Source organism: Vanessa tameamea, chromosome 2 (genome assembly GCF_037043105.1).
Source record: "Vanessa tameamea isolate UH-Manoa-2023 chromosome 2, ilVanTame1 primary haplotype, whole genome shotgun sequence".
NCBI lineage: Eukaryota > Metazoa > Arthropoda > Insecta > Lepidoptera > Nymphalidae > Vanessa > Vanessa tameamea.
The window spans coordinates 8,386,353-8,413,340 of NC_087310.1; the positions used below are offsets into that span (position 1 = coordinate 8,386,353).

The following is a 26,988-nucleotide window of genomic DNA, read 5'->3' on the forward strand; positions in this document are numbered from 1 at the left end:
AAATAATTAATATAGACTCGGGAGGAGAAGCTACTTTATATAAACAAGGATGAACAAATATGAAGACTCTATTTCATTACACAGCATAAGTAGTGATAACATCCATTAATAAGTGGCCGAGTCAATGAATTGGCGATACGAAGTGCAATTGATGTCACAATGCAATTGATCCTATCCTGTTCCACAACAATGCTTCGTCAGAGGAGAGCACAAAAGATCTTCAATAAATTGTCGCCTGCTTGAAGACTTTAGTTAGAACAAGGTCACTGCCCCCTATTATCTATTTTCAAAATTATTTTTCATTTGAATATACTTTATGTGCACTTATATCTATTTAGTTTTTGATTCCAATATTTTTCTCAAAATATTTTAAAACCAGAATCATCTTTTGTTGACACGTGGGAGAAGCCGAAACATTTACAAAACTGATATTTTATAGAAATTCGTTTGAAATTTAGTAAGTATAATGAAAAGGCACGTTCAAGTCGTTAATACCTACAAAATGATGTCCTGTTATAACTTTATTATTATAGAACTACAGGGCATACTAGAACAAAGAACCAACTTCCTAATCGTAATTATGAACCATACAATAGTTTAGATCATCGGTAAGTGGAGGAAATTTGAAACATTCCTTAGTTCCCTAGTTTTTTTTTTTTCAAACGAAAAAATGTGTTTTTTCTGAGGGTTCGTTAAAAATAAAAAAGTGTCATCAGCAAGCAATACTATGCTGTATTTATTAACTAAATTCTTAGTTAACTGCATAATCCTATATTTCAAATGCAAAGATCATCTTATAGAATCTCCAAAGATTCTCTTTAAATTTAGTTAAAAGTCCCAAATGATCTCCTGACCGATTTCGGCAACGATAACCCAATATCATTAGAGATTAGCGCAGTAGATATTATTACGAAGCATAATTTTGTGTGAGGAAGATTAGAAAACCTAGCCACTAGACTAACCAAAATATCAACCCGAACATATTTACGGAACTTGATAAAATTATCCCTTATGTATAATTATTTTGTAATACTAGTCATATTATTCAAAGTTTTGAAACAATATAATGTGTGTATTTAAATAAATTGAACGAACAAAAGAAGGCGATGACTAAGGCGTTTTTATATGAAGACGTTCAGGCGATTCTTAAAAGTACCACAAAGATTATTGTCGATTTACATGTACAAAATAATCAAGATATAAAACTCAGAAACGTATTAGGACATAACACAAAGGTCATTGAGTTTTCTATAGTAGTTACGCGAATGGATCGATATAGCGTGTCATGCGATGGAATTTTAGAAATTAGGTTACTTGTAATCGTTTGTTTCGACTATGTTTATAATATAAACTCTTTAAGCGTATATATCAGATTTTTCTTGCTCCTAATATTAAAATAGTTATTTATTTTATAATAATATTATTTTATATACATTTAAATATGATTGCTTAATTATACATACCTACTATGGTAGTCATCCGTAGTCTTAACGAGCTGTTATTAATAGATTACTAATCAATACCTACTCATAAATACTTTTAATATGCAAGTGCTTATTCAGAAGACACAATGTAAATATTCAGCAGCTAAAAGATTACGTAATTCATGAAGTTGACATAGCACTTCTAATAAAATATTCCAAGGTGTGATATTTTCTGAAGTTTGCTCGGCCTTCAAGACGTAGGAACGCTATATTCGCCTGACGTCATCAAAGTAAATAATTACGAATTAACTATAGGACACTGGTCATTGCAGCATTTATTTAAAATACAAGTGTTATAAAATTTTCTGTTAGGGTAAGTTAACCGAAATATACTTATTACGTTTCGTTTCTAGAATTGGACCCTAGTCGATATCAATTAGCGTTGTTTATTAAGTTTCTGATGTGGAATGGATTTGCCTTCTCACTTCTTTTAAAATCGCTAAATGCGCTCCATGCAAAGCACATTATAATAATCGTTTGTTGTACACGTTGCATCGCCTGTATGTTTAACTTATATGTGATAGCGGTATCGGCGACTGCGCTGCCGCCGGTAGTGTTTAGTGTTCCTTTGGCCGTGACGCCGAGCGCCGCGACGTTGCGTACTTACCACGTCCCGCGAAAACAAACTATGCAATTATCTCCCTTTGATAAGACGATACAGCTCGTTATCAGCTTGTGATAAGTTAACAGTGTGATATCTGATAAAAAAACGAAGTGGCCGACGCCTGTATTAGTGTTCTTACATATTATGTAAAACTCTGAAAGTCGAAGTTTTCTAACTAGTGCAATTATGACGACGATGGCGGGGTCTCGTAAGACGGTCTCCGTTCACGACTACCCTGAACACCTGAATCCGTTCCGGGAAGAGGATAATCACAATAAGATCAGGTTCTGGACGATCGGTCGAAGATTAAGCAGATCCAACAGCATTACATTTTCTGGAATTAAGGACCTAAAAAAATCATGGTGAGTCATAACAATCATTATGTATATTTAAATATTGCCTGTGAACATTTTCGTATAATTACGTAAACTCTTTTAATGGCCTTTATTATGTGTATTTTAAGAAAACCAAAAATATTTACTAAAGTCAAAAGAACATTGTATTTATTTTTACATCTGATGGTTTACTTTGCACTTATTAAAAGTTGAATTTTGATCCAATACCAATTTCAACAATAGTATGTGTCATACTAGTGAGAATTTAATGTTGAAGAATTTGCGGTCTCTATCACCACAAACTCAATAATGTCTCGCTTTTAACCTCTATATTAACTATTATGTACCAGGAATATCTTCAAAACTCAGCAAGATTTATAACTAAATTATCTGTTTTATAAGCCCTATACAATTGATACGTTTTCATTATAATCTTTGTATGATCTCGTTAAGAATTTAATCTTCAATTATTATCTTCTACTCAATCATATTTTTTTATAGTTGATGTTAAATCTTAAATATTACCTAACGAGATGTAGCTTGCACAAAATATATCTTTGTGTAATGGTTTATATGCGTGTTTTTCAATTCAATTAACACTATTACCAAATTATTGCGAAGTGCAGTACCATCGTATCTGACTGTCAATTGTTACCGAATTGAAGGAAACAAATTACCTCCGAATTATATTTTAAGCTATTCGTATTGTATTTGTATATAAGTCAGTGAATATTTGAATATGCGGTAAAAAATATACATTCTCACTTTAAAATAGCTATTAAAAAGTTTGTTATGGTTTATGTCTAATTAAAATAGAGTTTTCGATTAATTGTATCGTTTGACGAAATCAGTCATTATTGCATAATTAAATTTTAATTACAATGAAAATTAAGCAAATTACGTGTTTAATATCATAAACGCAGCTGTTTTTGATACCTAATAAATATCTTGCATAGACATATCACTTCAAAAATTGTACTTGCGGTCTAGACTCTTGACGTCCGATATTCATAATCGTAAGATTTCATACTGCGTAACATTAAAATTATTTAATTCTTCTTAAGAATGTGTCAATATTCAAATATCTCGGACATTACGTTACTGAGGATTTGAAGGATATAACTTTATAATTGAGAGAGAAAGGAGAGGTATTTCTGTCCGTTGCAATATTTTGGTTAGTAGTTTAGGTTGCATTGCATATACCCGAAAAACATTTTGTAGCGTTGCGTCAAATACACGTGTGGCGTATGGGTTAATAAGATGCAAAAGACCTTCGATCTCATAGTCAATGCAAATTATTATAATGTCTTGATTTTGTTGAGACTCTTGCGATAACGAACTACTTTTTATCAATAACGAGCGCATAGAAACGTTCCTATACTGTTATATGCAAACATATTGCATCGCTGATACTCAGGACGAAGGGGAGCACTAAAACCAAACTGAGAGTTATTGGTGAAAACCCTGACCGCTGACTGTTACAAAATAAGGCACTTAATATATCTATGTCGAGTTACTCAAAGGCAAATATTTAAATTAATATTAATACGTTTATAATTTTTTAATCATAAGCTATGGAGCAAGGTCTACTATGAAAAGATTATATTTTATATATAAAATAGACTTTTTAAACAAAATGAATCAGTAATTTACAATAACTTTCATTTGATTTTGCTTACGACTTGGCACGATCTTACTATTTTTAACCGTAACCAAATATAAAAAAGATATTTTAACGGGAAAATACTCTCGACTTTGTACTGACTTAAATTGCTGAATCCAATTTTGAGCTTAACTTTTATTCAATGAGTTTTTAATTATCATGAAGGAAATATTTTTTGTTCCAGGTATGGGTTTCAAATATGAATAACGAATAAAAATAATCAGGCATTCCTACATTCAGCTCTATCTTATTGTGTGTAGAGTCCGATGTTGTATATATGCTTACCCAGATCAATAAATGTTAAAAATGCTTTCTCTTGTAAATCTCTAAATGTTCTTAATTACATTATCGATATTATTTCTTACACATGTATTTGATAGCAAACAAATCAATCCATCGCTTTTTTTAAAATATTTTTAACGAAGCAAATATTTATACTTTGTGTCATTTTTCTTAAATTGTCCACACTGGACTTATTTTAGAAGCAGTTTTCAATTTCAAATGTCATTGATTTTTTTATTTAATATTATTAGGTATATTGAGAAATTTGTTTTTATTAATTTTTAAAAGGTGTTTGCAATTATGCATATACTGATTATGATACATGCGAAAACTAATAAATAGATCGACTTTCTTGTCTTTCGAAGTCCTTTTTGGTAAAATTGATATTCTAAACCATATTTATTTAACTTATAAAAAATAAAGAAATATTATTTTTCTCTACGTATTTGGATTGATTTTATAGTGTAGGTATGCCGTCTGACCCGCTGAGATGCCGTATGATCTCTCTATTTTTACGAGGCCAGTGCAGTTCTGTCTGGTTCTGCACCATAATCTCCAATTATCTTATGTAATTTATCTTACCTAAATGTAGGTACCAATTGATGTTCCAGAATGAGTCGAGTTTTAGCCAGTGTTATTATTACACGAGCACATGACAAAACAAAACCCATATTATTGACAGCTAAACCTCGTACAATACTAGTATTGGTGAGTAAAAATATCGTAATAAAATACTTGAATCTGTCACGTGACATGATATTTACCTACCTTACCTTTTTTTAAATCCTTTGGGCCATCTCAAGCACATATATGTTTGTTTTTATTTTATCTTAATATAATTACGAAGAATATTTATCTCGAGAAAAAGAGTTTGAGTCATTCGAGCAGGTATTTATAAATAGTGTTGATGTCATATATTATAATACTTGACAAACAAACAAGGATCAACAATCATTTATTAACTATTAATGACACAATTCGCTCGTATTTTGGAAGTGAAATATTTGTCATATAACTTTTAGAACAACGTTATGATTAAAATATCGAAATCTGTTAATTAAAAAATATATGGAATATTACTTATATCTAAAATCTATAATCTAAATTCAAGAATATAACTCAATTTTGAAATAAGTATCGAAACACAAACGTCCGCAATGTAATTGTCCGAACCGATGTTGATGGGATTTTTACAGCCCATTAGAGACTGCTAGGAGTTATCTGGGCTACATCTACCTTTAAATTATTTGTATATACCACAATACATTATTATAGTTAAGTAGATTTTTTTTACAATTTCAATTGTTTTTTAACATATCTAACAACAATCCTTATTGGCCTACACTGGTGACAAGGGCGCTTGTGCCTTAAACAACCAGAAAATCGGGTTTGGGATTGGTTTAAGTCAGCATGCTACTAGTATTCCGCGCTGTCATAATTGGTAGAATAGCTTTTTCTTTAATTTGAATACTTATAAGTGAATAAATTTATTTTTCTTTACCAACGTATCTTGTAATAGAATCAACTACTAAATGTGTTACGTATTGATCTATATTTTAATCATTTACGATACGATGTTAATCTAAGGAAGTTTTGACTGTTTTAATGGTAGATTTGTTTATTGATAGGAACAAAATTGATTTTTGTTACCAACAACCCAGCCAAACATTTATAGATTATGCTGGTTATCTTTTATTAATTATTTTAGTATTATTCGAAAATAATATTTATCAAAATATAATAGGCCTAAATTATTATCGATTTATTAACATTTATCTATACCCAGTTTAATTGTTTATCAGGTAATGTGTAGTTTCTTTTCTTAAATTAATTATTATAACCTTTACTAAGTTTAACATTAGATATTAGACTATCGCTGTATTTGTTTGATGGTAAGCAGTAGTTGGTCGAATACATATTTCCATAGTGTACACTTAAGGTGCATGTTGCTTCATTTGGTTTGATTCGTTTTTCCAACTCAGACTGCTGCTTCGTGCTGTGGTGCCATATGCACTAGTTACAGCATTTCAGTTAATGAATATATGTTATAACATTAAACGATAGAAACTCCACAGTTCTATTGGAATCCTATTACACCGTACAATATTGATTTAATGTTCACACATTTGTATACTAAAAACGTTCCTTAACACAACAAACGCTCAGGAGTCTGGACGTGTCTTGGCACCAGTCCAAGAATTTCATTACAGGATCACCTCTGTTTATTTAATTACTTTCGTACGAGGATATTTTACATGGTCAGTCTTTATTATAGATCACGCTAAATATAATTTATGAATATTTTATAGCTATAGTTGTTTTCCATTGACATGCGTTAGCTTTGAAACGAATATAAATCACTGTTTTGCGATCTTTTAATTTATTAACGACCTTCACAGTAGATACGGTAGTGGTGTTTTTTACATTTTATTATTTTTAATGAATACAAACGACGGAAACCTAATACCACACCGCAGCATCAACTTCTGTATTCATATTCCAATATACAGTAAGCTGTTAATGGATAGGGACATAACTACATATAGCTGAATATTTTTATATTCGTACATAAAAACCCACAAAAAATAAACAGTAAAATCTTTCTGCGTTTTAGTACGTCTAGAATTTTGAAACTTATAGTAAATTATTATGTTATCTTCAATTTTTAAATTACATTACATACCAACGTTTTAATTGACATATAATTTATGAAGAAACTATAGTATTATTTTATCTTGTCAAATGTTATATAATGATACTTTATTATGTACAATTCTTTAAGTTAATTAATACCAAGTTATCTTATGGTTTTGTCATTTATGTATCAATAATGTTATGTATCAATAATGTAATGTAGAAATTATATTAAAAATAATTATATTTAAATTTAGTTTAAAAATGAAGGTTTTGTTATTTTGAAGGAATTATGTAACTTTTGTATTATTGTGCAACGACACTTTAGTAGTATAGGTAGTATCTAAAAGTCAAGTCAAACATCACTCATGTTTATTGAAAAATCTGACGCTGGTGCAAACAATGCTTATTATATTTTGCAATCACGTAGATTCTGTGTCAAACAGTGTTCACCTATATTAAGCACATTCCTACACAACATTTTATTGTTCAATCTGTACGAAGTCAATCACAAAATAAAATATTGCCAGATTTAAAAAAATAATTGTTACGTGTGTCGATTCGATTTCTCTGCAATATTTTATTAATTAATTTAAGCAATCACTTCGCCAATGAAGATGTAACAAAATAATTTTCCATAGCGGCACTAATAACAATTTAAATTGGTCTAGCGTCAACCGTTAGTTAAAACAAATTAGAAATATAATTGATTTCTTTTATAGACGAGAATTTAAATGTCTAAAAATGTATCATTTAGCTTAAATTATTTGTATGCTCCTGTTGCTAATTATTGTTCTAATCAATTTTGTTACAATGATTACTATGCATATTGTGGTAGTATGTATTTGTATATATATTTATAATTATACATAAATTATTAAATAAAAGACCGGTAAAAACTTAATTGTGTTTATGTTTAATACCTAGCTCATTTGATTCAGGAAAATATATCAAGAAAAATAGCTAGTTTTGTATTTATAATTGAATACTCAAATTATTAACTAAATATTTTTCTATTAAATTTTCTATCAAATATTTTTTAAACACTAACAATGTTTATTTACTTATAAAAATAACATTTTAATATGTTCCCAAAATTATTTATACGACGTTAAATATATTAAATCTAAAAGTTGCATTAGTTTTTGGTAGGTAATTAAAGAAAATTTACTAATTATATTTTACAGTAATTTTATGATTTCCAAACGCTGGCAAATAAATCAAAACCAGCTTTTTTGATAGAGTTTGATGTCTAACATTATTATGTTATATTCGAAATAAAAAGTATAAGTTACTTATAATATAAACAAAGAATAATTAAAATACACAACAAACATGTTTTAATGTTGTACGCTTGTTCTTTATTCATTTCAAGGAATACGAAGGTCACGACTGTTATTTTAACGACGCTTATTTTATTTTTGATTGATTGAAATGATCTTATGTTTAATATAAGTAGGTACCTACGGACTCTTTTATTCCGATTTTATTTGCGTTCAATACTAAAAGATACCCATTGATTTAACATAAAAAAGTGTCCACATTTTTATGATGTATTATATAATTACGATGTTATAACAATATGTCTGAAAATAATAAAAAAGTTACGTGATTAGAATCGGGAAACAGATACCTACACCGTTAAAATAATGATATCATCAAAGATAAAAGAGATAATTTTAATAATATAAAAGAAAATTAAGATAAGTACAAGAATACAAACATGAAGTAGGTCATGTGGATACCCGTCGTTGTTTGTTTAAGAGCGTCAGTTGTTCATTAACACTACCTATTTTTTCGAAGGCCGCAGCCTCGTTATATGTTAACGAATTCTTATGCGATTAGAAACTTCATTTGTATCGATATCTGCAGATCTATTCTGTAAGAACGCACTAGCCACCTAACGGGGATACGCTGTTACTGTTATAATAATTGGGCCACCTGATTGTAAGTGGTCACCACTACCCATAAACATTGGCGCTGTAGGAAATAATATTAACCATTCCTTACATCTCCAATGCGCGACCAACCTTGGGACCAAACACCCTTCAAACCGGAACACAGCAAATATTGATCTTGGCTATAGAGAATTTCATGAGTAGGTAGTACCAACCAAGACGGTCTAGCACAAAGACCTAGTTAATGTCACTAATTCCCTGATATTTTTTATTGGTGAGTTTCGAGTGTGACTTATTATATAATTAGTTTCCGCCCGTTGTTACACCCACGTCATTTGTGTGCAAAATTTTAAAAGTAATAGGCAATCGTTGTGTCGTTACAAACTGAATTTCGTTTTAATAATATTTGTCAAACTAACGTACTGGACGAGCCTGCGGTTTTGTCTTTATTACCGTTACTTTAGTGATTGATATAATAAGTATTTTTTTATGTTCCTGTAATTGTAGTTATAAGGTAATTCGAATACTAACGTATGAAATTTTTAAGTCAGCAGATATAAAAATGCATTCGCATTCTCTTGGCCGACACTAAGTACAACAACAAATCTGATTTTATACGTAAATGTAAAAAAAATACTTGAATCATTTTCTATTATTTGTTTATTAATGTAGTTCACTTCTTTACTTCTATGGAGTAGACTACACAATATTGTACTGTTAAATATAATTTATGAATCTAATATATCGTGTGTTGAACAAATAATACATTACCGACTCCTTGACTTGTAACTCGTAGTAGGTATAATTAAAATAATTGATAAGTTGAATTAGTGTTGTACCTAACTTTTGTTTACAAAGATAATAAATTAAACTATTATTTTACTCGAATGATTTATATTATCATAACTGAAGGTCAATATAATACTACAACTATGCTCAAATTGTATTCGATTTTGCTAGTCAAGAGCTAAAATAGAGTATTTAATGTCTTCAAAATCGTTATCAATTAGGGCGGTCTCTTCAATAGAGGCTAGCTAACTGCACAGGCGATATTATAGTGCATAATTCTGTGCAAAATTGCACATGTGCATTTTCCAAATTCTGTGCTGCTACTTGCGAGAAAAACTTTTTAACAGAACTTAGGCTCTCGAACGATATGGTAGACTTAATAGCTAACCACTAGACCAACGAGGTAAGCAGTCAGTTTATAGGTCATGTTTGACTCATGATATCATGAGTCAATCCGCAGTGAAGAAGTTTGTTGTATTCAACACAAAATATTTTCGAAAATGTGTCCCATCGTACATATTACCTTCAAATTATTTAAGGACATTTCGATTAGTGATTATATTTTGTGATCGTGAAGATCTATGTTAATCTCAACTAAAATGCATATCAGTTACGAACATTTAGTTATAATATGCGAGATTGCAAGTCCGCATCAAGGGTAATAATGTTGGTTCAAGAACAGGTCAAATCTCGTTTTATCTCCGCGACCTAACCGATTTAATGTCAGACATACGCGTGCAGTTTAGTGTGTTTACGAATGTAAAACATTAACAAGCTAACATGTAGGACGAATGACAAGCAGTTACGTTTTCCTGTACTATTCCATTTGCACTGATTATCTCATAAAATATACATTACTTTCAAATAAACTGCTACTACTCAGCCTATTGCAGTCCACAACTGTACATCATACCAACGTGGTTGGTGTACCTATATGGATTAAGAAATATTAGTCGTCAAATCAACCTAAATAGTAATTTTAAACTTTCTGGATTTAATAGATGTATATCTAATATATTATCGCCGGAAATAAAATCGCGATTTTCCTTTGTTTTTCTTTACATAAAAAAAACTCTGCCTTTTAGCAATACCTGATTCTCTTAGGCTAGTTACGGACAGATCAGGATAATTAGAAATAATACAGACGGGAAAGCATGCACATTATGTAAATGCCTGCGAAGAATGAAGAAATATTTTCGGAATAGAAATAAGTATATCCTTTACATTTTTCAAATTTCTTAATTCCTAGGCATATGATCTCTTGAGATTTCTAAGATCTTTCTCGTTGTTTTTTTTTGCTATTCTGACTGTCTTTTGTCCAGACCAAGCTTATATACTTAGTTAATTTTCAACTCGATTCATGATCACGTGATTTAAAGTATTGTTATTTCTTTGTCCGAATCTAGTTATTTTTGTCTGGAGGAGGCTGAAGAACTGAATGTTTTTTTACGATTATAATAAAAAATTGAGTTGCTGCATTAATTCTAATGAAAGAAAAATTATGAAGTGTAAAAAAGGTCCTAGGGTCCCGTAGTCAGGCCAAGAATTGCGACATAAGGTTTTAAAATTTATTGTTAATGGCAAATGTTTCTTCTATTTGATTTGGGTGATTGCATAACTGTGTAATATATTTTAAAAAAACATCGTAATAATTAATACAATTAATTGCGTTGTGGTGAAATAAAATATTTTAGGTTAGAAAAGAGTAAAAGGGAGCCCGAATTACTTAATTCGTACCTGAATATAATAACATTGTACAATCGAGCTGAAGGAGAAAGGAAGTGAAGTTCTTTAGTACCTACTTGTAAACGACTCTTGGTTCTAAAACCTTGATTAAAAACCTTTTAGTTCTATACTTAAAACATAAACATTAGTTGATCTTAAAAAGGAAAATGATGATTGCATTTCTTATTTAACAGTGTAAAACGAAGCCTTACTTACGGAAATTGTAACTAGAACTAATTTAAATATTGATTGAAAACTAATTAACAGTCAAATAAATGGTTCACGATGGACGTACCCTATAAAACTGATGGAAAGATTCATTTTAATCATTGTATATCTTATCGAGCCCCAAGAAGACATGGATGGAGTGTGTTAGCAGGGATAGGATCGAAATGGACATGAACGATCATAAGACGAATAATACAGCAGAATGGAAGGGAAAGACATGCTGCCCCAACCCCGAATAGTTTGGGACAAGGGCAAGGAAAAGAGATATCTTATCTGAGATGGCCCGAAACATAGAACATTTCAATTTTATCCGCAAATCATGCGTTTGAAATCAGACAAGCACCATAGAGTTGTCATATGGTCAATTCTATGTTTATACGTACCTATAATAGTACCTATAATAACTAGTTATTTCATTTTAAATAACAAATATTAACTTATTCCATGTATGTTAGTTTGGTTTACACTTACGAAATTATTAACAATAAAATGTATTTGTACTAAAAAAAATTACTAAAGGTGGGTGTGCGAGCTGGCCGTTCATCCGTCCGTCCGTCACGGCACAATTGTGACCGCTCAAGTGGAATCAAGTGCACTAAACTACCATTACTTTTGTCTGTGGCCATTGCGCCTACAGACATCCGCCCACCGCACAGATCTTTATACGCAACAATGGAAATTTGACCCCCGAATATATAAAGACATCATTATCTATCCACATTCCAATAAATCATCCAATTAATGAATTATTCGATAACATTTCTCCTAGCATAGATTTAGAACCGCTTATTAACGGACGTATTATTATAAAAATAGCCGCCTCGGTGGTCTTGTGGCTACACATAAGGCCGCCAAACCTGAGGTCCTGATATCAAACATCAAGTGGGGCAAATAAAAAATTATTAGGTTTGTGGAACTTGAGAATGCATACACTCCATTGCCTCGGAGAGCACTTATAGCCGTTGGTCGTGAGCTTTAACTCTTTCCGGTCGTGCTGGCCGTCAGATCATGAGAGTGAGGAAATAGAGAGTGCGCTTTTTGGTGTACACGCCTAGTACCTACCAAGTCTAAGGCTAAGTCTAAGGCTCGTCATCCTTGAGAATAGCCGGCATGGCCGAAATCCGTCAGGAGGATATTATAACTAATAAACGACAGAGAGATTTTGAGACAGACAATTTTAATAGTTTTTAATGATTCAAATATTCCTAACACATTTTAATTTTAATCTTTACATACATATAATAAAATTGGAGTGTCTGTTTATAATATTAAAATAACCGTTTTTTACTAAATGCATATGTTCTATACGCAGTAGGTACAGATACCAAAATAACACATTGTTCAATTTTTATCTGTCTGTCTGTACCGGCTAATCGCTGGAACGGCTGGACCGATTTTGACGGGAATTTCACTGCCAGATAGCTGATGTAAAGGACTTAGGCTATAACAATAACTTTAAGTTAAATTAAACGTGCACGAAGTGTGGGGCACAGCTAGTAAAAAATATAAGTAATTAAATATAATACATAGAATGTTAATTAATTGTAATTTCAGGTCTTTGCGGTCTTTCATGAGGAAAGGAAAAAAAGGTGAACAAGCGAGTTTGCAAGACAGTAAAACAAACCAAGTGAATGGCGGCAACAGTCCTGTTATCTTCAGGCGAGCTTTGCAATGTAAGACAATAATAAATAATTCACTGTACTTTTAAATCATATTCATATTATAAAGAAGTAAGTTCAGTAACGGATTGGTGCAATAGTGTTAAATATATTACTATATATTTGAACAAACGCACGGAAATATATAATCATAAAGTATAACTGTATAAATATACTAAATTGTATATAGAGGTATTCAAATAGAATTCTGTATTATTTCAAATTTAAAAACTAGTTAATATGTAACACGAAATAAATATGTCTTTATTGGTCAACAAAACTCATCGCAATGCTAAGTACAGTTACTATATTTTAACTTTAAAAGTATGAAACGATATACACATCGTGGCGTAGCTATCGTAGGACTAGGTGGTGCAGTGCACCAGAGTCTCTGAGCTCAGGGGGCCCTGTAACCTAAACTTTAAAAAGAGTCGGGGTCAGCCAACTAGCCAGCTCCTGAAGCTAAAAAACCTCGACCCTACTAACAAGTTCTTTTTTCCTATCTATAATTTTAATATAAGTTAAAGAGGGGTTGGAAAAAGGGGGTGAGGGCCCGAATCTTTTCCAATGCACCGTGGCCCTTGCCCAACTAGCTACCCCACTGTATATACATTAAATATAAGTAAAAAATATATTTTAGTAACCTACTTTAAAAAAAAGAATTATAATAATCAACTAAGCCTAGAAAAGAAATGAAAGAAACTACGAAAATTTTTATTTATGAAAACCACTATAAAAAAATAATACGTAGTAAAAGTAACAGAAAATAAAATACAGAGTTGAATAATTGACTATTCAATATTGAGATACCTATAATACTGGGTGTAGGGCGGAGTAGGGCAGAGCTGGACCGTGAGTTTAGGGGGCCCTGGGCTTATACTACTACTAAGTAACTACTACTAAGTTCAGATGTGTCTTAAATGGGGTCACTAGGCCTCATTTAAGACACACCTGAACGTAGACTTGAATTAAATTGATTGAATGGGTTTGATTAATTGCAGGATTCGCAGGGCTGCAAACCATACGATCTGTTTAATTTAATAGAATGATAGAACTTTAGCTTATCTGACTTAGCTGGGGGCCCCTTGAATCCACGGGGCCCTGGGCTGAAGCTCAAAAAGCCATACGGTAGATTCGGCCCGGCAGGCAGAACATCTACATCTAGACTCTTCATGTCGATTCGCTGCAGTTATACTACCAACAAGAATCTTTTGCTATCAATTAATACGCTACAGTTTGTGGGCTAGCATGTTAAAACTTTGCAAATTATTAGCAGTCTAGCTTCCCACGGCCTGCGATTACATGGGCCTTTGAATCCGATCCGATAAGCTCTTATAAGGAGTCCGCGTCAGCACGGGCGGCAAGCTTCCCACGGCCCGTTGAACGAACCCACGTGGCCCATAACAGCTACGGGGAACCATCTTTAAGAGTATTTTAACCAACTTCAACAAAGGAGGTTCTATATACGACGCCCATAATTTTCGAATATCAACTTTAGGAGTAGTACCAGTAGGTACTATATATTTCTTCGTCTAACTTTCTTCTATCAATAACATGTATTACAAAATATGGATTTCGTAAGGGTAGACATTTATATAGTCAATGAAAATTACAGACTCCTCAATGTCTGGAACCCGCAGTACGGTAGGATCACCGGAGCGTGCGGACCGCTATGTTTACGGAGGTTCCGTCACGCCACTACCGCGCTCGCGGTTTCAAGAGCGCCTCCGTAGTTCTCAACAGGAAATCAATTCACTCAGGTATTTATGTAATGTATTTTTCATAGAAATAAACAAACAAATATATTTTTTTACAACTATCCCACAATATTAACTATATTGTGAATGTTACACAAGCTAGGCAATTAATAATAGGTATATATAATTACGTATTACGTACTACAATGTCCGGTCGCAGAGAGAAAACTTGCCTGACAGGTTCGTAATTGAATGGACGTTAAGAATTTTTAGCGAATGCCTGACATATCATTTTTTTTTTCAATTTCCCATTCAACTCGCATGCCATCTAGCATACATTTACAATTCATTTTTTCGAATCCAATCTGTAATCTATCTTAGAGAGTATCATATTGTTATCAATCATATGACATTAATATTTTATAACTCCATATCTTACATTGATCTCTTTAGCCAATGGCGATAGACGATATACCCAAAAATTCACAAGATTATTTATTACAAATAGCGTTCTGTATAAGAATATTTTTAGCTGAATAAACGTTGCTCCCCAAAACCTCGCATGAAATAGAAAAAAAATCAATATTCCAATTTGTTTCAGTCCAACTCCCCGTATGGCACGTAGCGATATTATGGGGTCAAGGCTCAGTGTCGAGAGTACAAATCCTTTCGATGAAGCACCCATTCCACCCGTACGCGCATCTCGAAGAAAGAAAAAACGTGCTCCACCTCCGCCCGCCACATCAGCTACTGACGACTCGGTAATTTATTTACTAATATGCTAGTTGCGTCTATCTTACATGACTTACTCTTATACAGAAGATATAGTGTTGGGTCAGTGCCGTCAAAAGTGTTCAGGATACTTACGTTTTACGAGACTTATAATAATAATAAGATAATTGAATAAATATTTCAAATATAATGTTACTAGAAGGGAAACACATAACAAATATTTATTTTTCAGATGAACAGCGAGAACTTGGAACTGCGCATAACAGAGCCTGATGACAGTAAACAGTCTAATAATGTTGATGACGAAATTGAGGAAATAAATTTAAAGGTAGAACTAAAAATAGTCGAAGACGAGGATAAAAATATAACACCAATAGAACCGGAAAAATCAAAAGTTCCTAATAAAGTTGACGAAAATCTTCAAATAGTCGCAAGTGAAGAAACCAAAGAACTGAATAGTATTAATTCCAATGAAATAAAAGTTGACGAAAATGTTGAAAATAGATCCAAATCTGAAAAAGATATTGTTGCACAAGTCTCCTTTCCTAAAGTTGATATATTAAAGTACAGAAGGAACTCTAGTGTTAATGAGGATGACATTAAACTTCGACGAGGAAATTTAGAAGATTTCCACACATTATCAAACAAAAGGAGTAAAAGTTTAACAAATACTTTCGATGGAAGTTACGTGGCTTACGATGTTAATTTAAATCAAAGTACATGTTTTGATATAAACAGCAATGAGGAGCCTAAAAAAGTTGTCTGTAAAGTATATGATGACTCACGTAAGGAGAGCATAGATAATTCTATTTCAAGTACTGAAAAAGATTTTTTGGAGATTGACAAGGCAACAAGAGAATTGGAAAAAGAAATAAATAAACTGAACTCGGCCTTAATAGAAGATGATTTTAATTTTGATAATAGTAACAGACTATCGGTATCTGAAATAAAGCAGAAATTTGACAGAAACGATGCTAACTCACCAAATCCGATACCAAAGCCTAGAAGAAGTCACTATGGCGAGCCTAGTACAGTCAATGGTAATATCTAAAGGTCATTAGTCGACAATTTAAAACTTTTAAAATGTATCATAATAATTGTACTACATACATATATGTTTTAAAAAAATATTAGGATCTCAAATATTATATTTGTTAAATTTTTCAACATCTTTATTTGTATGATAAATATTTTGCAATCATTTTGTTAAAAAGAAAAATATTAGACGCCAAAAATATTCTTTATTTAATTAATTTAATAGATAAACTACTTAGTATAATTTATGGGAATCTTGTAATACTATATTAGAGATAAAAACGAGCAATAACTTTTCCACATATATAAATATAATTAAGTGAAATATCATAAACTAATATATTATAAAAGTTTAATCATCTATTCACTACGTACTAAAATATATTATGTTCTTTTTTACTTTTCTTTAATTTTATTGAACCATAATATACGTAAATCATCACGTTACCTACTCCAAAAAGATTTTGCCATAATAATACATTAAGCTAAGAATAAAGTGTGATATATGTATTTATATTAAATAGTTTATTCTCCATATTTAATTTATTTTGTAAGATCAAATACTATTTCAGAGATTTTAATATAAATATAATTTCTTCTAATATCAAATTTCTCTCTCAAAGTTATTTACTCTGTGCTTAACATTATCATAAAATGAAAAATCATTCAAAAATATTGTATCTTGTTCACTTTTTAAAATAAAATATAACTTGATAGGATTTCATTGTGCATCATAAAATATTTTTTAAGCTACTAATAATATGACTGTCGTAGTATACAAAATTATTCATTTGAACGTAACATTTTACTAATAATTTATTGTTTTAAAAGAATCATTTTAACAATGATATCAAACTTTATCATCTTTACGTATACACATATTATTGATTATTTTGGATAGATAAAAATATTAGTTCAAAAAGGTTTTGTATAATTTTTTATGGCCCTAGAGTGATGTAAACTATGTTCGCAAATTATTTATCTCAAGAGTGAATAAAATATAATATACAATAAAATATTTATTTTTTTCATAATCTTTAAGAAAAACAAAATGTGATGTACTAGTTTTTTTATATTAAAATATAGATTTTAAAATTGGGATTACCATATTGTTAAAAATGTTGACTATTAAATTATTATTTTAAATAAACGAATTTTATTTAATGAAATTAAAAACAGATGTCATTAAATTGTAACTTTAATAAAAATATAAACAGTATGCATAGATTAACTATGATTAATATAATTTAGGATCCCATGGCTTACAACATACTAACTCTCTGTTTTTTATACTTAATAAATCTTGGTAAGTTTGAGTTTGCAGTTTTTACTAGGGCCTTGTAATCTTTCGGGAGATTTTTCTGTTGTCTTGTCTGAAACATCGATATTTTATTTTTGATTGATGTCAATTTATAAATTTTATGACACAATTCCACCCTTATGGGATAGAATAAGGATAGGTAAAAGTATTTATACAAACGACAAACATACCTTATTTTTTAAAATAGGGGCTAAAACTGCCAATTTATCAACTAATTGAACTTTAGCGGCTAGCTGATCAGTTTCGTCTTCTGCATACATGTCAACCAATGTATCTATTGCTTCTGCTAGTACCCATACTTCATTTTCTTTGAGTGCTTGCTCTAATATGAATTCAGTGATGCAGCGTATCACTTCAGAAGTGGTTTCATTTAAATTATTAATTAGTAACAAAGCTAATATTCCAATCATCCGAAAAAGATTTGCCCTAATTGCAGGCACTTGACATTCTTTTATTCCAGTTAACATTATCTGTAAAGTACAAATTATTATGATCAAAAAATTAATTTATGATTATGAAAAAACAACATTGAAATAAAATTAAAATGGGTCCAGTAGCTAGAACATGTTTAAATTGAATCTCGTGCTTGGTAGTGCAGGAAAACATTGAAAAAACTCTACACGTGTGTCCTACATTGAAGCAATGTTTTGGAATAAGCGTACACAAGCCTTCCCTCAAAAGGAAGGGAGTCATAAGCCAAAAAGTGGGATATAAATATGTATTTTTTCTGTTTGCACAACATACCTCAATATCTGATAAGGCTAGATCACTAAATAAATTGCTTTCACTAGCTGGTTTGGCTCTATTTATATTTGTTATTTTATTCAAAGCTGCTCTCATAGCAGCTGTTGCAGCTTCCAACAAGTCAAAATTTTTTGAATTTTGTTTAAATGCAAGTTTTCCTGCTTCAACCCAAAATCGATATATGCCATTTATTCCACCCAGATAATCTGTTGGTAAGCCTAACAATAAATTGTTCATACATAGAAGTGCTCGTACTTGTAGACTGTGTATTCTGAAAATATAAAAAATCTTTATGTGTATATTCAATATTCAAATAAGAGATAAGTATACATCTGTTCAATTGCAAAGATGCACATCTTCACATTAAATTATTGACAAGCATTAGTATGAGTGATGCTTATGCTTACAACTCTTAGTGTGTGAAAGATGAGTATTATAAGAATAAAGACAACTTAATAAAATACCAATGAAATTAAATTCTGACAAATATATGCACACCAATAACCTGAATGTAAAATCAGTCACCTTCATCATTGACCAGATATATATCTTAAATATTGGTATATTTTTATAATATTTATTCTTACTTTTTATTAACTAACTGTGTATCCTCATATTCATTTAAAATCATAAGCACATTTTCTGCAGGCAACTGTGTACGAGTCCATACTTTATTTAATATATCTATAGAAATTAAGGCTTCTAATATAACTGCTGGTATTACATCTTCATAGAGTAAGCTTCCTTCACCATTGCTGGAGACGTCATCGGCTGTTTCTTCATCACTATCTGATGAGTCAGGTCCTTCTGTAGAACCAACAGCGTCTCCTAGTAATGGTAGTATTAATAAGTAAATATAAAGAAAAAATACTGTAATAATAAAATTATATAATATATATAAAATGGTTTTATCTAAAGCAATAATACAAGTAATTAAATGGAATATAAAATATACTATATTTTTGGATAATGTCCTACCTTCACAGGAGCAAATGTTAGCAATTATTTCAATAGCACACTTCTGGCTCTCCAAAATATGTGCAACAGAATTTATCTGATTCTGTAATTGTAGAGCTTCTTTCCCTTTAAGGGCTTCTACTTTTCCAGCTACATCACCTAATGGCACACTACTTGACAGTTGATTGCAGGCTACTCTATGATCTACTGATAATGTTTTTGCTAAAACTGCAAATATTTGATTCATAACATCAATTGGAAGAGCATCAATATTGTTTCCACCTATGGTTATGATTACACCTCCAGCAAGTGTTTTTATGAATAAAGTTGTAGGATCACTGCTTTCCAATAACAATAATTCTGTCAATTGTCTTTCTGAAGATGACCTAACTTTTTCTTTAGCTAATAGATTGTCCTCTACTATTACAAACAAGCACTGCAGTATAGCAATAACAATTTCTTTTCCAAAAGTGGATATATCCAAGTATCTTGTAAATATATCCAGAAGTCGTGAATTTCCCACATATTTTACAGCTAAACCTGAAAAATCAATAGATACAGTAGTAACACAGATTAGATTTTTGTAAATATAATAATAATATTATTAACAACTCATACCTGAACTTTCACATAAATTTAACAAGAGGTTAGTGCATTGGATCATTGTATCCGTGTCTTCATCTTTAGTTTTAGAATTAACATCTGGACTCCAAGATTCTGTATACTACGAAATAACCAAAATTTTATAAAATGGAAAGCAAGTTATAAAATTAAGACTTAATATTAAAAACAATATAGTGTACATACCTCGTGAAAATAACAAATCAAAGGTGTCATAATATCATGTTCCATTAAAAGATCACACATGTCTAGGCTTACAGCAGACAAGTTCCTAAGAGAACCAGCAGCGGCATTCCTTATTGACGAAGCTGGATCGAACAGAAGTGGCGCTACTATCTTAACAATTCCTCGATCAATCATTTGTTCTAAGCTACCTGAGCTTTCTATCAGCATTGCAAACGTTTGAAGACCACAATACTTCTCTTCCACATTAGCGGTCTAGAACAATCAACAATTATAATACATATTTAATTAAAGCAATCATTGAATAATATTAAGCGTTTAAAATAATAATGAATACCGCTAACCTGAATTTGATCTATCATTGTTTGAATTGCATTCTCTTTAGAATCAACAGGCAATTCTTCATCATTAGAAGTAGATTCAATATTATCACCCTTATTTACTTTCCGTTTCCTTATTTTACCCATATTTAATGTTGTATACAATGTATGAAAACAACGTCGTATAACCTAGAAATGTGAGATCACACGCTGTTATGATATGGACACTGGACAGCCAATCATGAGCGACAGCCGTCAGCGACACATTTTTGACAGTGACAGTGACATTGGTGATTATTACGTTCCAATTTTCAAGTTTATAACTTATTTACAAAAATTATCAGTAAGCACCTTAAATAATAAAATGAAGATTTTTTACATGTATTTTCATGATTAAACATGGAGTAAAATTGTATAACGATTATTTCTAAAGTAGATCTTTAAAACTACGCAACGGATTTTTATGCGTTTTTTTTATCAGATAGAGTGATTCAAGAGGAAAGTTTATATGTATAATACATGCATAATATAGTAGAGAAACATTGATAATTTTAGAGATTTCTAATGTGATGTTGTAAATAAACATTGCAAACTCTGGCTGAGCCCTACGAGATAGATCAAAATAATGTACTACAGTATTGTACACCTTAAAAAAATCTACAAAAAAGTCCGCGATGGTGAATGTCTTTCTCTTGGAGATAACCTACAATAACAAATTTTTATCCTTTACTTTTCAAGAGAAACAAGGGCTTGTTTAGGAAGACATTTTAAGCTAACCACCATTAATCCTTACCCAATTATAAATAAAAATAAGTATCCTAAATACATTGTGCATTTAATATAGATCAATATGGCCCCTTACAACATGTAATTTAAATGAATAGTTTCGAAGATATTACAGATTTCAAATGCAGGGACATAGCGGTTTGTATTGTCTCATTATAAAAAAGCTATTAACGTTGTACATAAGTCACTCTGTAGTATATTTATTGTCAGAATTGCACCCGAGCGAAGCCGCGGCGAGTCGCTAGTACTGTATAATTTTTTTATTGATAAAATCAGTATAAGCTAGTATCTGTGGGAACAAATTACTCAATACAAGTGTCGTAAAACAAACCACACTATAATTTACGTATTACTTGTATTCAAAATATTTATTATGAATTTCTATATTTGTATTAATAAACACAGGCCAATAAAAAAAATTTTGTACAAACTTTACCTAACTAATTGACCTAAATTTCATATTTTTTTTGTAATTCTATGTTTGATATGGAGTTTTTTAGGTTACAATTATCACCAGAGCCGGATCTACCATATGGCTTTTTGGGCTTCAGCCGAGGGCCCCGTGGATTTAAGGGGGCCCCAGCTAAGTCAAGTCAAAGTCTTAAATAGACGATAATGCGGAAGAATCCATAACTGTATTAAATTAAACAGATCGTGTGGTTTACAGCCCTGGGAGTCCTGCAATTAATCAAACCTATTTAATTAATTTAATTCAAGTTTACGTTCAGATATACCTTAGGTGGGCCCCTAAGTAGTGTTAGCACAGGGCCCCCTAAAGTTACGGTCCGGCCCTGATTATCACATACAAAAATGTTAGAATACTAAAATTACTTAATATTAAATGCGTTTTTACTATAAAATTTTATTATTTGTATCTAGGGGGTAATCTCCAGAATCATAAATGGAATCAAACATTGACTACGGAATATCAAGCCAAATGAAAATCCCTTTATTTTATTTAACTTCTTATAAATAGAATGTCTCCTATTTATAAAAAGTTAAATTATTTCTAATTTTTTTTTAAAACAATACTTCTCTTAAGTTCTACTTTAGCAGGTATACTAAAGTTGTATGCAAAGTATTCTTTTCGCCGGGTATTAGGTAAAGTTTATCTCATGAGACAATGTTGGTTCCTTGCTCTGCTATCCCACTCACATATAATACATAGAGACTTGGTAAATATTTTTTATTTTATTTTGTTGACCAAGGAGTATGTAAAATTAATTTTCTCGGATATTATATTAAAATTTTTGTAAATTTATTTAGACCGAATGAGCAACAGGCAATGAGGTATAAGTATTTCCAATGAGTAATCATACTAGATCTTAAATTAGGTTTCGATGAGTTCGAAGTTTCGAAGAGTACCATTTTTGTATTCAAAGCCATATTCTCATTGTAATCAGACCACAAAATTACACTAAAATAAGCTGAAATTATTTGCTTTGTATCAGTGTAAGAACTGGGAACAGCTATTTAATTGTCAGTTTACTCTATCTTTTACCTCTTCACACTTAAGCCGATGAACCGATTAAGATGAAATTGGAATAGAGATAGTCCTAGGGAAAGATATAGGCTACCATTTTTAATTGCCCCCTAAATATCCTCTTTGCTTAAAATGAGGGTTGACAGTTAGTGTGCTATAGGTAAAGTTTTATAAATTTCGCACAAATAAAGCTGCAGGTTCATCTAGTACAGTATGCATTGTGCTGTATCAACACGGAGTAGCACAAGTTTAATTATAACAGCGACAAGGTAATTATTAAATCCACAAGAGCAAAGGTAAAATGATTCACCGTTTATAAATTTAATTAAAAAATTTGAAAAATAAAAATCGTATGATTAAATTAGTAATTTGCGTAATATTAACATCTTCATGTTAGTTCTGCGTTTTGGCGCTAGGAGAAAGGGTCTTTATTTCCAGCAGAACATTTGTTAGTTATTAGACTATATTATTGTTTTTTTTTTTAATAAACTGGTTTTTTATTTATTTTTATAGTTAAAAGGCCAATTGTTTCACTTTATTCTGAAATAATTATATAAAAGCAAATTTGTTATACCGGGTCTCCAAAAATAACGTTTTTTTTATCAGGCGCTCACATAATTATGTTTTTATTTATGTCACACTAAAATTAATGTTAGTAAGTGGCGAATATGAGTTTTACTGGAAACGATAATTCAGTAAAGATTGTATTGTTTGCTCAATGACAAGTTTATATCTGTAAAACGCGTTCAAGTGATATTTGCGTCTACTCATCCCATAACCGCGGTTTTGTTATTTTGTCACCGTTGAAACATTAAGCTTTAAATATCCAGAAAATAATGGAAGATAGTAGTCAAACATTAACATATTTTTCCATAGGATTTAAGATAAAATTAAATATGTCAGAAGTCATATACTTATTTCTATTTTAAGCAACTAGTCTATGAGAGTTATTAGAAATTAATATACTTTTTCGAATAAATTTGCAAGTATGGTACTTACCCAGTTAGAGTATGTCAAAATGTCGTGCTGATAATGGGTCGAAATTAAAAAATGAATTCTGGTTATTTTCGAATCGAATTCAGATGCTTTGCCGCATTAGCTAATCAAAAGGCGAGATCGTGCGTTACGGGCGTTTCAGGCACAGAGAACTGAAACATGCTCAAGTCCTCCATGACGGATGGAGAACTTGAGCATAGTGTTAACGTCTTCTCCCTCATCTTCTTCGTTAGCAGGGTCATATAACTCTCGCTCTCGCTAGTCGGCCTCTTTTAGCTACATTATTTTTCCGCACGAGATCTAACTAATCAAACATGTGGTTGTCGCTTGTTTTTATCTAAATACTTCATAATTAAGAACGGAAGGGATTACTTTGTACATTAAAAAAATGGGGTACGGACAACGATATAGTAAAAGTATATTATACTATCAACTGCCTACAAAGCTTATTTACTGCTCCATCAAACACAACTAATCGGGTATCAAACAATCGTGTGCCAAATACAGCGATAAAGCCTGTTTTGGTTCCAACAGGCACTCGGTTATATAAAAAGTGGATTTGCACCTTATGCTGCTTGAATCGGAGCTGAAGCTTCTAATAAAATTCGCTTCATTTGTATCACCAGCATTTTAGTAGTTAAGTCCAGTAACTAATATGTAATAATGACAAATAGTAGTGCGAACATTCCCGCTACTTAACCTTCTTTTAACTTTAATTACAGCGATGAAAATGAAAATAATGATTACAAAACTCAACCACCTCAAATAATAATAACCTTTCAGTACATTGATCAACGACACGTTCCATTATAATGTTCAGCCGTATATCCCGTCTATCCTTCTTGATTGATATCCTGTATCCGATCAAATAACTATCCGTTTTACCTGTATTAATATATAAATATATATTGGAAAATATAAGGTAGTGTAGTAAGTATATTAATTTGCTGTATTTTGAAAAGATACTTACACAAAAGATACTTTTAATAACCCATGTATGGTGTCATTTTTTTAAATGAGTTCGTAAATTAATATCTAAGTATATGTATTTCTGTATTGTCACTAGTACCAAATGTGTCTGAATTCTTAAGTTCAAATGATTGAATGAAACTGGTTTACAATACAATTACGTACTAACCCAAACATAGTAAAAGTAAGTAAGTAATTTACCTATTCTAAGTATTTATAGATAACGCAAAATATGTTTGAGATCCGTCAAATCTATTTTTAGTAATAAACTTTTTATATTTCATTATTAAGGTGTCTATGAAGTATAGCTATATAGTATTTATATTACGACATAATAACCTGAAATGAATGCAATCAAAAATAATATATACCGTATACGAACGAGTACATAAAATAATTAAATATAAATTAAACAGTAAATAATTCTTGACTGTAAAACAATAAGTATCAATTATATTTAATTTTAATTAACTTTGTAAATATAGAATTATATATTTATAACATAAAACATAGATATGCTATAGGTATTTAATACAGAAAGTTGGTATCTCTACATATATACGAGCAAAGTGAAGGGATCAGCGCGGCGCCTTTGAACAGCGACGTCCGCTTGCTTCATTTACATAATCATGTTTCAAAACTCAACTTCTTAGTTATAATCTTTTTTAGGTAGATTAGGCACAGTGACGTTTGGGATTTAAATGACTACGGATGAAGTACCTCTAATATGAAATCACTAAGATTCAATTATTTATTTAGCAACCATTTGTTTAACAGAATTATAATCTGACTGATGATGATGATAATGAATGAAATCTCTAAAAAATACTTAGTAGAAAAATACTGGAGAAATATTAATGAGAAAGATTGGAGCAAGTTTCTTTACGCTGCGAGTTGGTAAAAGATGAGGTGAGGCAGATTTTCCCTTGGCGCTTGCAGGTTCCTCGTCATGTTTCAGACTAGACAGACAAAACCAAGCACGAGATGAATTTTTAACAGAAATTAAGCACATATGAATTCATCAAAGCAATCCATAGTGTTTTACAGATGTTGTTCGATTTTAGGATATGATCTACGTTTTATATTCACCAGGCTTCATGGTGGCAAGAACTATTTTTTTTAATTTATTAATTATTACAATTATTACGATGATTTTAAAAATTGCTATATATTGATTTTATGTGTAATGCCTAATTTGTCTATTATAGTCATTTTATTGCGATACCTACTTACTAGCACAACAGTTGTAATTCAAGCATCAGACGTAGAACCACATAATTTAGTTATGTAAGTACTTACAAGTTGTAATGAAATTTTTAAATTAAAAACAGTATACGAATTCAGCACAGTATTAAAAAGAAATTATCGTTTATTTATAAATTCTGATATATTTTCTATATTCTATTTTCAATTGTTTCGGAATTCAATGTGGAATTGACAAATTAAATTAATAAAACGGTATCGTACCCAAGCAATTTCAATAATATTAAAGTGCTGTCGATTTATATTCAATAATATTTTGTTTTTAAAAAAGAATATTATAATACTAAAACTTAAAATCCATAGTGAATAAGGTGATCATTAAATTAAAACATTTGCGTAAGAGTTCACGTAATCTGTAGGTATATATGTACGTATGTTTACGCGCGAGTGCGAGTTTATTGAACTACATACCTAATTCGAAAATTAATAATTTTGCGAACTATGTATAGTTCTAGTTTTATTTGGTAATAGGTACAAGGTTCTTAGGTATATGATTGTCGTTAATTTAATTCTAAACGCAAATAAGTTAATCAATATCATGGGCCGAAATATAAGGAATGCATAATGACGTCACTAAGTGC

The 26,988-nt window shown here is 30.9% G+C and overlaps 2 protein-coding genes across 2 annotated transcripts; one reads left to right on the forward strand and one right to left on the reverse strand.

Annotated features, from left to right (window-relative positions):
• Positions 1-1,983: 1,983 nt before the first annotated feature.
• Positions 1,984-17,475, forward strand: LOC113398934 (uncharacterized). The gene is made up of 5 exons (XM_026637882.2): positions 1,984-2,450; positions 13,197-13,315; positions 14,916-15,060; positions 15,599-15,758; positions 15,962-17,475. The coding sequence occupies exons 1-5, from the start codon at positions 2,275-2,277 to the stop codon at positions 16,778-16,780; spliced, it is 1,419 nt and encodes a 472-aa protein (XP_026493667.2). The 5' UTR covers positions 1,984-2,274; the 3' UTR covers positions 16,781-17,475.
• Positions 17,476-17,946: 471 nt separating this feature from the next.
• Positions 17,947-21,192, reverse strand: LOC113398933 (HEAT repeat-containing protein 3). The gene is made up of 8 exons (XM_026637881.2): positions 20,935-21,192; positions 20,594-20,845; positions 20,405-20,510; positions 19,808-20,326; positions 19,417-19,657; positions 18,830-19,100; positions 18,256-18,555; positions 17,947-18,137 (listed from the first exon to the last, which is right to left on the reverse strand). The coding sequence occupies exons 1-8, from the start codon at positions 21,055-21,057 to the stop codon at positions 18,027-18,029; spliced, it is 1,923 nt and encodes a 640-aa protein (XP_026493666.2). The 5' UTR covers positions 21,058-21,192; the 3' UTR covers positions 17,947-18,026.
• Between the last annotated feature and the right edge of the window lie 5,796 nt (positions 21,193-26,988).

What these genes read in the sequence shown, in the direction of transcription:
- LOC113398933 (XM_026637881.2), bottom strand. Translation starts at nt 21,057, where the DNA reads ATGGGTAAAATAAGGAAACGGAAAGTAAATAAGGGTGATAATATTGAA. An exon ending in AAATTTATGTGAAAGTTCAG is followed by an intron (nt 20,327 to 20,404) that starts GTATGAGTTGTT and finishes TTGATTTTTCAG; the next exon opens with GTTTAGCTGTAAAATATGTG. An exon ending in TAACATTTGCTCCTGTGAAG is followed by an intron (nt 19,658 to 19,807) that starts GTAGGACATTAT and finishes TACCATTACTAG; the next exon opens with GAGACGCTGTTGGTTCTACA.
- LOC113398934 (XM_026637882.2), top strand. Translation starts at nt 2,275, where the DNA reads ATGACGACGATGGCGGGGTCTCGTAAGACGGTCTCCGTTCACGACTAC. An exon ending in AAGGACCTAAAAAAATCATG is followed by an intron (nt 2,451 to 13,196) that starts GTGAGTCATAAC and finishes TTGTAATTTCAG; the next exon opens with GTCTTTGCGGTCTTTCATGA. An exon ending in CAGGAAATCAATTCACTCAG is followed by an intron (nt 15,061 to 15,598) that starts GTATTTATGTAA and finishes AATTTGTTTCAG; the next exon opens with TCCAACTCCCCGTATGGCAC.